Raw genomic sequence first — 14,089 nt, forward strand, 5'->3', positions numbered from 1 at the left:
CGAACACATGTAGGAGGAACAGTGTTACCCCTAGAATAAGGGAGTCCGAACCTCGGTAAAATCCTGTCTCGTGTGAAATATCGTTCCTGTATCATCAACGTGCGTGTTGCCCCGTCAAAACTCCTCAAATCATGTGTACTGCCGCAAAATCCTTGCAACAAAATGCAAATCTTCATTTCCATTTTGTTTGAAAATATTTGACTCGAAAAGGACCTAAGGACCCTGCAGACACAGCCATGTTACAATGTGCACATTGTAAACATTGTAACATGGCAAAACTTGGTCGTGCAAAGAAAAAAGGACAGGTCGTGAACGCCACTTTCCACTGAGCAAGAACATGGCCCCTGATCAGTATTTTAAGCTCAACTATCAGATAAAAACACAGCTTAATTGGAGCTCACAGTGGCTGAGCCCTTTTGAGTCCCGGTCTCCCACCACACTACCACAGGTCCACAGCCAAGGCCTCCTCGGCTGTCGGCTCGCACAAATCAAAGCACGACGGAGGGAAACCCAAAGCCACTCTCACTGTCCTCTCCGCTCGCTCTCCCACTCCCCCCTGTCTGTCCCTCCTCATGCTCACCACCTTCAGACCAGCCATGGCCGCCTAGCTGGCTAAGCTAAGCTCTGCTAGTACAAGCCTAGGTAGAAGCGAGGAGGACGGTGCAGGCATGGGCTGCTGCGTCAGCAAGAAGCGCGGCGAGCCGCCGGGCGCGGCCGATGGGGGGAAGGCCGTCGAGGCCCGCGACCTGCCGCCGCCCGAGGAGGAGAAGGTCAAGGAGGTGCTCTCCGAGACGCCGCGCGTCAAGCCGCCGCCCAGGCCCAGGCGTGTCGCCGGTGGCGCTGTGGTGGCGCCGTCGGCGGAGAAGGCCAGGGCCAAGGACGGCGGCACCGCCAGGGCGAAGGACGGCCGTGGTGTCGGCGGCAGGGTCGGCAGGCCCGCGCGCTCCGTCGAGGAGAAGTCGGAGGCCGCGTCCGAGTCGTCGGCCGCGACCACGGTGGCCGGGCCCGAGCGGTCCCCGTCGTCGAAGCCGCCCAGGTGCCGGCAGGGAAGGCCCGCGCCCGGTGGCGAGCCCAGGCGCGCCAGGCGGGACCGGGACCACGGCGCGGCCACACCCGGCGGGCGCGGCCGCGCGTCCCCCTCGCCCCCGCCTCCCCGACGCGACCCCGGGCGCAGGTCGCCGTCGCCCGCGGCGAAGCGGGCGCAGGACCAGCGCCGCGACGCTGCCGGCTCGGCCTCCTGCGCGCAGCGGAAGCCGCCCGTGCCCGCCAGGCCGACGCCTCCGCGTGCGCAGGAGGCGCCGGCAAAGCCACATCTACACGGCCCTCCTACGCAGTGTGCGTCGCCACCGACGCCACAGGCGCCGGAGCAGGAGGATACGAGTACTCCCCAAGGCAGCGACGGCGACGCCGCGGCGGGTGACGGCGAGGGCGAGGGGAAGGAGTCCCTGGAGAACCCCCTGGTGTCCATGGAGTGCTTCATCTTCCTGTAACACTGCACTAGCCCTTCAGTAAGTAATCAGTGTACTCCATTGTCACAGTTAGGAGTAACCAGATTTAGAAGCCGTTCTGTTACGGTGAACGTAATTCCGCTGGCAACTTCTTCCCGGGTTGGAATTTTGTATCCCGGGGAAGAAACTAGCCCCAGCTCTTTGGCGTACCTTGTCTGATGTCCCTTGTAATCTGTAGATTTGTGGAGGACTGTAGCTAATCCAAGCTAAGCTAGCCAGGGTGTCTCTGTAACGAACTGCATTTTTTTGTTGTTGCTCTTTTTCCTTCCTGGTACTACATTGATTGCACTCCGATCTTTCTTGTGCAAAGCTGGAGTTGCCACTTATGTTGATCCGATCCGATCCGATCCATGGATGGACCATGGCCGTTTCTTCCTCCTCGTTGCATGGCATGGTCCATCACGATGGGTTCGCCGGGGCATTCAATGGCTCCTCATCCGCATTCGCCCAGTTCAATAACTCGGCTCAACCGCTCTGCATTGCACGCCCAAGGCACGTCCGGCGTACTACTAACGTCAACGGGCCGATCCGTGCCTGCGTATTCAATGCCCGTGGTGAACTGCTGATCGGCGAGCACCGGCTGCTATGCACACGAGCAACGTCTAATCGAACAAATGCGCCGAGCTGTAGGGACTCATGGGAGGAGACCGTGTAGACAGCGGCGTGTGTGGGGGCGTGGCCGTGGCCGGGGCCGCCCGCCACCTTTTTCGCGCCACTCCCCCTCCCACTGGCCACTGTAGGGTAGCGTCCAGCAACGTCGGGGTGCGTGCCCACTGCATGCCCACCATCGCACCAGCGGCGCCCGCCGCCTGTCGGCCGCTCGCCGTTGTCGCCACCCCGGTGCCCGCGTCCCCCGCCCCCGATTATTTTAGCAGAGCACGGCGGGGCGCACGCCGCTGCCAACCACGGTGCGACGGTGTACTGGAGCACATGTACTGTAGAATACTGGTATACTAGGACTGTGCTGCCTGGCCTTTGCGCTGGAACGTCTCTCCTTGTGCAGTGTACCTGTACGGGGAGATCGCGGCGGATCTGGTGCTGCCGTGCTGGTGGCCGGGAAGGGTGGGGGCGTGCGCGGCGAGCCCGATGCGTTCGTGCGTGGCCGGCGTGCTTGCTGCGGCGCTTTCTGCCGCCACCGAGGCAGGGCCGGCTTTTGCGCCTTTGCAGCAGGGAGGCCGCAGCCGAGGTGGCCCGACCCCCGCACGTAGTCGGGTGAAAAGGGCGACGCTCGCATTATGCCGACATGCACGCAGCGGCAGTGGCAGTGGCATGGTAAAAAGGGCGACGCCCGCACGCCGACATGCACGGTGAGCTCGCCGGGCCCGGCCCTTTCGCCCGCGTCGCAGCTTTCGAGCGCACTGCTCGCTGCTCGGATACAGCGGGCCAAGCGGCAACTGTCATGCTCTACCCGTCATCTGTCCGACTGTCCCGACGGAGCCGAGGAAGTGGGCTCTGACAAATCGCACGAAAAAGGAAGGAAAGAACCGAGCAGGCAGGCTGGTGTTTGATGAAGCCCACCAACAAAGAGATCTAGAGCAGAAAAGGCCCAAACGTCAACAACCTGATTCCACTTCCCAGTGTGCCTTGCCTCAAAAAAAAAAAAACTTCCCAGTGTGCCTGTTCTAAAAAAAAATTCTTTCCAGTGTGCCGAACAATACCAAAAGCACCGCTGCCTTGGACAAATTTATTATCAAGTGGTATTTCTTCTTTTTGCAAGGAATTTATTCTCAGGCTAAACAGGGCGGCCAACGGAGTAATCCATACAAGTACACACAAAAAAAAAAACCTCAACACAAACACAAAGGAGCAACTTCTTCAGACCCGGATCTTCCTTCATCGTCCGCCTGTCAACGGAATTGACAGGTTTCCTCCTCCTCTCCTAGCTTTTATATAAAAATAATCCGTAGAGTACTTGGTCGCCACCAGATTCTCACCCCAGCAAAAAATGGTGCTGGGACGTGTCCAGCAAATACAGCTCTCATGCGGCTGACGCTGACCCCTCCCACTTGTTCACCACCTCCTTCAGTTGCTCAAATCCCTGAAATGCAACACATAGATAGGACAGTGAGTAAAATGCCAAGTATTTCTTGCATAAACAAAGCAGCGCCGCAAGTGTTTCTGTTTGTTGTTCGAATTGTCCCTTATACTGATGAATGAAAAGCAACAATTTAGCAATCTTGCTAGTTTTGTAGTACTAACTACTACGCAACCTCATGGTGAACAACAGGGAAGAACACTTGGGACCTTATAAATGGGCCATTTCTGTCTGATAACTGAAGAACTACACCCGTGGAAGGACGCCGGCTTGGTAGGAGCAATGTGGCCCCCACCAGACTAAAGATTTTGCCAACTTAGGTGAGCTGTACATGTTTCACTAAGGTTCGTGCCCCAGGATACTGTACTTCAGCCGCCTCGGCTCTTCTCTTAATTAACAGATATCAGCACTCGGTGTTTTTCGTCAAAAATAAATGGCCATTTCTCTCTGAAGGTCCAAAAGGTTCCTTCCCAAATAACTAAACTGCAATAGTATTGGATGAAAGCATATAATCCACTCACCATTCGGTTTGTGAAGCTCCCAAAAGATTCGCCTTCCTGGCGTGTGCTATTCCAGTAGGAGAACAGTGGTTCCAAAACCTTCTCGATATCTTGTAGCTTCACTTTGTTCATAAACGTTTCTGCCAACGTGGTCTGGTTTGGTGTTCCTCCAAGCCAAATCTACAATCGGAATAAAGAAAATGTTGATTGAGATTAAATAAAATATAGAAACCCAGTTAGAAATACGCACAGAAAAGGAAGCAAGATTTGTTGCAGAAACGATGACCGAATATTTCAGCATTGTTTTACCTGGTAACTGTTTGGGCCATCACCAACAAAGCCAACCTCTGCCATGTATGGTCTGGCGCATCCATTGGGGCAGCCAGTTATCCTCACCACTACAGACTCCTCATCCTTGATGCCAACCTGTTTAGTGGGCAGCATTGTCTCAATTCTCGAGTGACAGGACAGGTACAAACTATGCACGGCATATTCTCAAGCGTTCAGATGATTTTTGACAGGTTGGCAGATGAATACCTTGTCGAAAACTGCTCTAATTCGTTTAAGTATCGGTAGGATCCCTCGCTCAGCTTCTGTTTGTGCTAGAGGGCACAGAGGTAAGGCAGGGCATGCCATGGAGGTTATGTTCAGGAGATCAACGTCCTTTGGTTCCTACATACATGAATACACAACTTTTAGTGGGGAGAAAAGGAGCTCACTGCTTACTTGCACTGCAGACAATATATAGGGAAGCCTAGGAATATTAATTTTATTTCTTATTTTAGTAACCAACCATGCAGTTTCTTTCAAATTTTCAAACTGAGAAGAAAGAATCAGTATATAGGGAAGAGTAACAGTAAGATCAACATTATCAATTGGAACAGCAGATGCAGCAAGGAGAATTTCAAGATAGAATAATTTAAGGGGCCTAATATCAACTAAAAAAATGTATACTCCAGATTACAGGGAGAGGGGTATGCAATGGACAAAAGTAATCTTACCAACAGGCCAGCTTGAGCAAGAGCTGCAGTTATGGGTTCTCTCCATGCCTGATCAACCCCACATAAGATAAGATTCTGGTTTGGAGTAATACTAACATCCAAGCTATACTTCTCAATTATCTCTCGCAGAGTTTTCTTTGCTTGCCCCCCAAGACGACCGTTATCAACATGCACTCCATAGAATAATTTACCATCGCCCTGCAATAGACAATAAAGAGAAGGAAAAAAGGAACTCTGAGTTCAAGAAATAACCAATTGATATATAAATGTTCGAGAAATAAACTAAATTACAAATTATGAAAAGCGGGAACATTTGAAAAACTATCAGCAAACCCCCCCTAAACAAGATATGCTATTTCTTCTCATATTTTCTATGCACTCCTGACTAAAATACAGTGTGATGGAATTACCTGTTCCTGCCAGCCAAGGTAGCTGTTGAATTGCCATTCTGGCAATGGATGAAAATCTTCAAACTTCTTTCCATAGTATTTTTCAACCTCAGCCCGGAACTTGTCAATACCCCAGCTGTCAAGCAGATACTTCATTCTGCTATACCTGCGGTCGTCTCTTCTTCCATTCTCCCTCTGAGTGACAACGATTGCCTTTATAGCATATAATATATCCTCCTTAGGAACATATCCAAGTGGATCAGCCAGACGAGGGAATGTGGTTTCTATTCGGTGTGTCCTTCCCATGCCACCTCCAACCTGAAAAATAGGGATAGCCAAATGTCAAGGGATAAATCAAAAAGGTAGGCATTGCCAAATGCAGTACAAGATGGAGCAGAAGTTTCTTGGGCACTCACATAGAGGTTAAAGCCAACAGGCTCCCCAGCACTATCTGAAACAACAACAACACCGATGTCATTGGTCAGAATATCAACAGAGTTATCACCAGCAACTGTGACCGCAATCTTGAACTTCCTGGGCAGATACTGGGTCCCGTAGATTGGTTCAGGGGAATCAGGGAAGTTTGTTCCATGTGAGTTGTCATTCCGGGCTTTGGTGACCTCAGGAGGCTCTTCCGCTGACATTATCTTCTCTCCATCCACCCACAGATCATAATAAGCCCCCGACTGTGGCGCAAGAAGTGCCGCAATATTCTCAGCAGTTTCTTGGGCAAAAAGGATATCCTTTCTCACATATGGCGCCGCAGGCGCAAGCACATTCCTGTTGAGGTCTCCACAGGCACCTAAGGTTGATCCCATATTCTTTATCACAGTGCTGATGACATGCTTCAAGTTCTTCTTAAGAACGCCGTGCAGCTGAAATGTTTGCCTGGTTGTCAGACGGAGCGTTCCGATCCCGAACTCATCGGCCAGTGTATCCATGGCCAAGTAAGTCTGGTTCGGAACTTTTCCGGAAGGATTCTTTGTCCGGAGCATGAACGAGTAGTTCTTCTGCCCACGAACTTCCCGGTCGCTCTGCTGGTAGCTTCCGTGGAACTTGATGAGCTGGACAGCAGTCTCGTTGACATTGGGAGCCTCTGAGACCAGCTCCTCGTTCAGCGGGTACCGAAGGAAATTGCTCTTCTCCTTGATTATCTCCACCTTGCTTCGCTTAACTTCTTTTGCATCCTTCTTCAGAGGCTGCACGGACGTAAAAATGTTTCAGAATTCAGAGCATCAGATAACAGTAGTAGTGTATATATAGTATTTTCTACGGAACAACTATATCTGTATAACACAAACTTATGTTCTAATCAACATTCCAGGGGTATATGACCAGGGCAAACAATTTTATATGTAGACTGTTTTAAAATGGATTTATTTCCAATCTATGACAGAGGCAGTCAGTCAGTGTTCCTGGGCGATGGGAATTGAAATTAACACTGTGCAGGGGGACTGATTTGTTCTCACACCCAAATCCGCAGGTTAAACATATTACTATTATACCGACATCTAATCGCATCAATTTTTTTTAAAGGCCCATCAATTTCACTAGACTTAAAATGTTCCCAAAAAAACTGATTCCATTCCCTACGCCCGAACCGGAGAATCAACCCCGCAGAAACGAATAAACCCTAAGCCCGAAGGCACCCGTCGTCCCACCACACCGCAGAACTCACCGTGGAGACGGCGCGAATGCTGGCCGCCGAGGGCCCGCTGCCGGCGGGTGTCGCCCCTGGCGGCGCCACCCTGACGGGCCTGCCGAGCATCCGGGACCGCGGGAGCTGCGCCGCGCCACCGAAGCCGTGGAACTCGGCGCCGCCCACCGCCGCCGACATCGCCGGAGGTGCGAGCGGTCGGAGCCTAGAGAGATGCGGGCGGTCGGAGCCTAGAGAGATGCGGGCGGCGAGCGTGAGTGATGTAGAGTAGATTTTTTTGTTGCTGCGGGGCGGGGCGCTTGGGTCGGTCGAGGGGCCGAGACGACACGGCGGGCCGCGGGGGCTTTATGGGGGAGGCCGCGCCCGCCCTGGCCCACGCAGGACAAGTAATGGGAAATGTGCTCCCGTGCACGCCGCGCACCGTAGACCGGACAAGTTATGCAAAGTAGGCACGCACTGACAGGTGGGCTGACGGGATGCCGGTGCATGCGCGGGGCTCAGGCGGGTCGGGAGGGGAAGAAGGGATCAGCTGCGGCCACTGGCGGCGAGCATCACGCCTGACGCCTGTCCGTGGCGGCCACACGTCCGGGCCGTCGAGTGACAAGTGGGTCTCGTAGGTCGTGACCCCACCTGTCCGTGACTGGTGGGATTTTCGCCCGTGGCCGCCGAGCGCTGGGTTTGTTTATTCGGAGGGAGGCGGCCGAGATGCGGAGCTGGTGCGACGGGTGGGGCGCTGGATTGACCCCGGTTCGTATGGGTACGTCGAACCTGGACGTCTTTTTCGGCAAAAAAAAGCACGATTCGCGATTCGCCCCTCCCTCCCACCACTGCCGTGCCGTGAAGGCTCGTAGCAGCCGCAGCCGCACGATGTGAGGTCAGAGATGAGATCAGGGACCATCTTGTCTCCCCGGCCCAGAATCTCGCGCTCTGTGCTGTGGCCCGTCCCGTGTGGCCGCCTCTGTTTTTAGCGCCAGCCACAGGGAGCGGCTCCTGGTCTCCGATAGAGCCGCTCATGCATGTACACTGCTAGTAGTACTACTCTCTTCTTTTCGGTTTACTAGTAAACTTGCACGTGCAACACGCACGTCTCAACTAATTCTAATATGCAAATATATGTGAGAACAACATATATAGAAAGATGGTTTGATTGCACTAAAAAATATTACAAATCAAGAAAATATTTTCAAGTAGCATCATATGCATAGAGCCAAAAATACACAATTATTTTTGATTTTACAGAAATTTCAAATTGTTCTGAAATTTTTCATTTTTTATCAAAATTTGACAAAAAATGGGATGAATTAAATTTAAATGTATTTTCAAATCTATGTAAAACTTCCCCATAATTATCAGTAGTATATTAGACAGAAAAATTGGCATCATTTAGGCATTGTCATGTCATCATGGGTACTCCACATTACAGAATTGCCACATAAATTTGGTGTCCACAATCCATGAGCCTGTCACATCATTATCACATATTACAAAGTAAAAGGCTCACAATACATTAGCCTCACACATGACCTCAATCCAAGGCTCACAATACATAAACCACACACATGAGCTCAATCCAAGGTTCACAATACATTATACACGAAGTGTTGCTTCAATTGATTTTGTTCTTGGTGCATTGAGCTCAGTTCCAGCTTGGAGAAGATCCTCATATTTTCCATCTTGGGCGATATGACCATCCTTGAGCATGTGCCATGAGAAAAATAAAGCACAAATGAGAGACCAAGGGCCCATTATCCCATGAACATTCTAATGAGAAATATTACAAAAGATGGCAAAACTTTCATGCAGAATCTGTTGTATTATTCTCATCAGGAAACATGCATAAACAACACACCGAATTGAACAACTTAACATGCTGATAAATTTGAAACAGCATATATACCATGTGCATTAGCCTCTAAAAAGTAGTGCTTCGACTGTAAGGATAATGTTATTACCAGTATGAAGTCAGTAGATGGTATGAACCCGACTTGATGGGTTACAAGAATTACTGTTTTGCTAGCTAGTGCCCCCAATATATAATCCCGCGACACATAATCAGACATGTTATGAAACAGAGGCACCTTTAAATAAAATATGCCTCTGTCACCAATGATCTGTGAATGACACGATTACCTGGCTATGGTTGTATGCTTCTCTTGCTCTTGCAGGTATCGAGGTAAGAATCTGCTTTGCTCGAGATATAGAATCAACACTGCAACAAGATGAAGCATCAGGTACCAATGCTAGTAATTCTTGAAAGTGGATACCAATGATGGTTGCTCAGGTTGTCAAAATCATGAAATATTAAAATATAACAAATTTGTACTTATACATCAGGCATAAAAATAAGAGTTAATTGCACTATTAAGACATAAACTTGCAGCGCCGGTAGAATTTCAAACAAAAACTTGCAAAATGACTCAACCGGGCCCGTAAAATTGCTTTGCGGGACAACAAATTAATTATCACTTAAGATGTATTTTTAAAATAGAACAGCAGAGGGTGGAGTCATGTTGCTGCGTAAATACAATAATATATATATGTTCCATCCATTAGGTCTCCGATAGTTTGTAAAATAAGAACATTGAATCTACTAATTAATCCCCCAACCTCCCATTGTCAAACATAACAAGTAATTAGAGAAGATAATTTTGTCATGATACTTCTTAATACAACATGATTTCAGTATACAACATATATTGATCCTAAGAAAAAAATCTGGTTGAAAAAGAAAATAGAACTACAATTTGGACTGGTCAGTATAACATACTACCGTAGGTTGTTCCCTCTTTCCTCATGATGGCACGTAAATTTCTCCCACGCACTCTCTGTATACTCTCTGTTTCTTGTGATTCAGATTAAAGGGGAATTTGTCAAATAGGCATATAAATACATTGCTTAGAAGTTGAAAACAATATGTAGTTCCATTTAATTCTAGAAAGCTAGTACTATAATATGATATTTGGGAAACGCTTGCCTGCTATCAGCCGCCTCCTCTATGTGATGCGTGTACACGGGTCCTTTGCGTCACTACATACATGAGGCATAATCTTTATGCCACAGAATATACCATTAATTATCATGGTCGAGAATAGCAAAATACAAACCCCAAAGTGAGATATATCCAGAGAATTTAAGCCTCTCAGTGTAAAAAAAATCTGGCCAAAATATAGACCTTTTAAAAGGAAATCATGTCCTAAATGAATAGCCTGCACGCCGCACACAATATTAAATGTCTCCTAAATATGTAGAATAGTTATAGCTCCTGTCGGGTGGGCAGGCGGTGCAGGTCTGTCTGGGCCAAGAAAAGGCTTCGCTGACCTCTATTTGCAAACAAAATTTTAATGCAAACTTTAATGTAGTTGCACGTTCATGGCTGATCAGGCATAAATGAATGATTGAGATGGAACTAAAATATCAAACTATAATTGTTGAATGATTGGTAATGCGACTCGTAATCAGAATAACAAAGGAGATAAAAACATATGAAACTCAATACCCTTTAGAAACAAATGTCACCCGCTCCTTCCTCGGCAGCTTTGTGTCAATCTCATCACCCACGTTCACAAGAACAACTCCCATGTGCGACCAAATGTGACCCGTCTCTAGCCTGCAGGCATGCAAGTGAGATGGATGTTGACTTGCTCTTGCATGAGTAGTAGACGATCCTTATGAATCTTGTTCAAATACCTCACTGTGCCAGCTTCATCTTGCTGTAAGTGTTTAGAGTATACAACAAAGACTTATTCAGGCTTTACCATAAAAGTAGAATGCAATTGTTAGACACATCTATTTTTTTGCATAACCAGCAGGCACACCTCATGCTTACTTCCCATAGCAAACTCTCGTGCAGAAGCATGTTGGGCACATCACCTGGAAGGCACAAACATGCATGAATTAGGATAGCCTGGGTATACCAGCTTTTAATTCTTTTGCATATAAACATACTACTACAGTAAAGTGTGCCACTAAGGTATATGCGTATAGCTACGGATGTTTCCAGTATACTTGAATATTTTGCTTGGCCATCAACATGTTTGAATGACGGAACATCTCCAGTTAACTGACAAAAGTCATCTTAAAAAATTACAGGGATCTTGAAGGTAAAAGTGGCAAGTCCACACTGAGAAAATTTAGCAATACACTGGAAATACTGATGGATACTCATGGACATAAGTTCTCTAGAGTATATTAGTCATTGACATATTAGAACCTCGCATGATATTAGTCAATTATTAGCCATTGAATTTCAGGTTGTCTGTGTGGTAAAAGTATTACCATCTAAAATTCCTTACATATGCTAATGCAGGGTCGACCATTGCTCTACTTGTTAACGGATTTTAGACAAAAGCACACCATAGATGTTTCGGTACAGAAAGACAAAGCTCCTCCAGGTTGTACGGATGCCTAGAAATGTAGTATAACAAACAAGACGTGCTCTTTTTGAAATTTCAAATAGCGTGGCCTCATAGAAAAGCTCATGCGCGTGACTGATCAAACTGGTCATGGCATAATAAGAAAGCACGCACCGTATCGGGCTAGGATGTTCTCATTCTACAAGATTTGGCCATTGTGGATCAGCCGATGGTGTGGCGGCCACACCTTAGAGCTCTTGGGACGACCACCTTGAACATCCGGACGGTGGTAACCAGGTCGGCCACGGACTTGGAGCCAGGGCCGGTACTGAGAATTTAAGGGCCGGGGGAAAGACAACAAAAAGGGGCCCTAACCCCTAAGGCCACATAAACATATGCTGTTTTTCTATTTCAGTTGCAAATAAATACTCGATATACTATAATTTTGTTGCCTTATCATCTTAGTTATTCAGAAAAGTGGGTTCATAAACATTCACAGTAAAAGTTGCAGTCAATTGGCATGTTTTTTATTAGGTGAATAAGTAACAGTTTCATGCTTACTCAATATATTGTCATCCTATAATTTTTCATTAGGTTGTTCCTCAGCAGTAACTAAGCTAGTTGTTCTGAATTCCTAGCAGTAGAAGTACTCGTCTGTATTCTAACAAATTGTTTATGCTCCTTTCGAGGCCTCAGTCAAGTCATATGCCAGTTTTCATTCTCATTACCAGATGGATATACTAACAATCTTGCTAATTAGCACACAAATATATAGGGTACAAGTAATTAAGAACACTGCTGATCAAATAAAAAATTCTAAGAAAGGTATGGAGCAAGATATTTGGATGGGTAGAAAAATATAAATTGCTAAATTTTGTTGCTGCTTACAAGTCACGAACATACATCTCAGTTCCTCTTTTCGAATCCCAATCAAAACATGAAATCAGAGTGAGAAAGAGATATGTATGAGGATGATCTTTATGAATGAATGAACGATCTCACAAGACTATAAAAGAGGGGAATTGAGTTGAGAAGCAATTAATCACAATCTGGAAAATCGTAATACCTTCTTCCACTAATTGCACCCTGCAGCCGGAAATCTCGATTAGACGTCCTCATACATATCTGTGAGGCGTTCTCGACCTTGGCAAGGCTGAGTCTCATGCTGATTTGTTTCCAATTGGGGAAGAGATGGAATTAAGCCGAGAAGATTGCGTGTGTGACAAGCCAAGGATGAACATCATGTACGCACAGGCAGCTCGCCCGGGCAGCTCTAGGTCAGGTCCTTGCAACAGGCCAAGACGGGGCAGTTGTCGCGGCCCTTGTGCGGGGTCACGGAGAGGCCCACGTTGAAGCCGTCCACCACGCTCACCCCGTAGGACGATTGCTCGTTGCCGCCGTGGTGGAGGGAGACCTGCGGTGGAGAACTGGAGCCGCCCGCCGCAGTCGCCTATCGCGCAGCCGGTGCGCGCCCAGATGCGGCTGGACCAGGCGTGGGTGGGCGCCGGGAAGGAGCGGTGGGAGAGCGACGGGAGGAAGAAGCTGCCCCCCTCCAGGACCTCACTGCCGGTGTTCCCCTGGATGCCCGGCCAGATCAGGTTCACGACGGTCAGGGTCATCGGTGGTATGCGTGCGGAGCGGACGGCATGCTAGGGGCGGCGATGCGGGTGCAGGGAGGGCGGCTTGGCACCGGGGATGCGGGGACGGGGAGGTGAGGCGCCGATCGGGAGAGGAGGGAGGTTGGGGATGGAGCGCTCTTGTGCATGCGAACGTGCGAGGAGGAAGTGGTGCGCGGCGTGCGTGCGATCAGTCTAAGCAGTTTTTCTCAGAAGAGGTGGAGTTTAGGAGTGGCAGGGTGGGTAATTAAAGTGTAAAACACGTTTGATGTGTTGGAGTGATTTAGACCATCAGATCATATGCTTTAATGGATGAGATGACTCGGTTCTCCGCCCTCTCGTCCTTTTATAGTGGTAGTAGATAGGGCTTATCTCAAAATTTTAGTTTTTCAATTTTATAAGGCTTAATTTGGTTGTTCCCCATCACATGTTCAGACTTCAAGGTGTATTAAATCATTGCATACAAGTATTAAGAGAAAACTGACCAATGCATGCATGCGTTGCAATTAATGCATTCGTAACATAGTTTTTTGAGGAAAACAAAAGCATTAATTGAGTGCTTTTGCAAACTACAAAAAATATTCCACCACTCATCATCTACCTTGATTGGTGAGATTTTTGAACTGGGCCTTATAGACCGAAAAGGAGGGAGTAGTTGGTTTCTCAAACCTGCATTACATTTGCGTCCAAAGATACACATGAATTTGGAATCAATGTGAAAAGGAAAATTTAAACCTGCACTACATTTGCGCGCAAAAGGCACACACATTCTACGTAGCATTAAAAAAACAGTTGGTTTCTCTAACGAATCTGTTGAGAGCATGGTTAATAGTATAGCCAGCTGCTGGCTATAAGCCAGTGCCATGTCATCTACAACCCATCTTATAGCCAACATGTATAATAATAGATCAAAAGAGTGTACTACTTTTTCATTATGTGGTCCACCTTTCATTCTCACAAAGTGCCTAGGAGCATGTGCTAGAGCTGGCTCTTCACGAAGAGCCCGCTTACCTTCTCTCTCCTCTTCTCTT

General features: G+C 48.0%; 3 protein-coding genes and 1 pseudogene across 4 annotated transcripts; 1 reads left to right on the forward strand and 3 right to left on the reverse strand.

The window, feature by feature from the left end:
• Positions 1-419: 419 nt before the first annotated feature.
• LOC123169354 (proline-rich proteoglycan 2) lies at positions 420-1,740 on the forward strand. The gene has a single exon (XM_044587221.1). It carries the CDS (start codon positions 669-671, stop codon positions 1,488-1,490), a length of 822 nt encoding a protein of 273 aa, XP_044443156.1. The 5' UTR covers positions 420-668; the 3' UTR covers positions 1,491-1,740.
• Positions 1,741-3,151: 1,411 nt separating this feature from the next.
• Positions 3,152-7,419, reverse strand: LOC123061605 (sulfite reductase [ferredoxin], chloroplastic). The gene is made up of 8 exons (XM_044484777.1): positions 7,112-7,419; positions 5,850-6,632; positions 5,455-5,751; positions 5,045-5,242; positions 4,581-4,715; positions 4,353-4,469; positions 4,065-4,223; positions 3,152-3,546 (listed from the first exon to the last, which is right to left on the reverse strand). The coding sequence occupies exons 1-8, from the start codon at positions 7,268-7,270 to the stop codon at positions 3,487-3,489; spliced, it is 1,908 nt and encodes a 635-aa protein (XP_044340712.1). The 5' UTR covers positions 7,271-7,419; the 3' UTR covers positions 3,152-3,486.
• Positions 7,420-8,450: 1,031 nt separating this feature from the next.
• LOC123061619 (uncharacterized) lies at positions 8,451-12,866 on the reverse strand. Of its 2 annotated transcripts, XM_044484798.1 has the most exons (6): positions 12,509-12,866; positions 10,906-10,960; positions 10,778-10,800; positions 10,587-10,697; positions 9,221-9,299; positions 8,451-8,782 (listed from the first exon to the last, which is right to left on the reverse strand). In XM_044484798.1, exons 2-6 carry the CDS (start codon positions 10,921-10,923, stop codon positions 8,678-8,680), a joined length of 336 nt encoding a protein of 111 aa, XP_044340733.1. In that variant the 5' UTR covers positions 10,924-10,960; positions 12,509-12,866; the 3' UTR covers positions 8,451-8,677. The 2 variants fall into 2 exon arrangements, 1 of the variants encoding a protein (XP_044340733.1); XR_006429162.1 differs by lacking the exons at positions 10,587-10,697; positions 10,778-10,800; positions 10,906-10,960; positions 12,509-12,866 and adding an exon at positions 9,858-10,577 and having other exon boundaries at positions 8,451-9,299.
• On the reverse strand, positions 12,683-13,061 carry LOC123061609 (osmotin-like protein; annotated as a pseudogene).
• Between the last annotated feature and the right edge of the window lie 1,028 nt (positions 13,062-14,089).

The sequence above is a fragment of the Triticum aestivum genome, chromosome 1A (assembly GCF_018294505.1).
Source record: "Triticum aestivum cultivar Chinese Spring chromosome 1A, IWGSC CS RefSeq v2.1, whole genome shotgun sequence".
Lineage (NCBI taxonomy): Eukaryota > Viridiplantae > Streptophyta > Magnoliopsida > Poales > Poaceae > Triticum > Triticum aestivum.

What these genes read in the sequence shown, in the direction of transcription:
- LOC123169354 (XM_044587221.1), top strand. Translation starts at nt 669, where the DNA reads ATGGGCTGCTGCGTCAGCAAGAAGCGCGGCGAGCCGCCGGGCGCGGCC.
- LOC123061605 (XM_044484777.1), bottom strand. Translation starts at nt 7,270, where the DNA reads ATGTCGGCGGCGGTGGGCGGCGCCGAGTTCCACGGCTTCGGTGGCGCG. An exon ending in ACCTTGGCTGGCAGGAACAG is followed by an intron (nt 5,243 to 5,454) that starts GTAATTCCATCA and finishes TGTCTATTGCAG; the next exon opens with GGCGATGGTAAATTATTCTA. An exon ending in TTAGAGCAGTTTTCGACAAG is followed by an intron (nt 4,470 to 4,580) that starts GTATTCATCTGC and finishes CCCACTAAACAG; the next exon opens with GTTGGCATCAAGGATGAGGA.
- LOC123061619 (XM_044484798.1), bottom strand. An exon ending in GTGACATTTGTTTCTAAAGG is followed by an intron (nt 9,300 to 10,586) that starts GTATTGAGTTTC and finishes ATCTTGTTGCAG; the next exon opens with TGTTGATTCTATATCTCGAG. An exon ending in AAGCATACAACCATAGCCAG is followed by an intron (nt 8,783 to 9,220) that starts GTAATCGTGTCA and finishes CACATGCTCAAG; the next exon opens with GATGGTCATATCGCCCAAGA.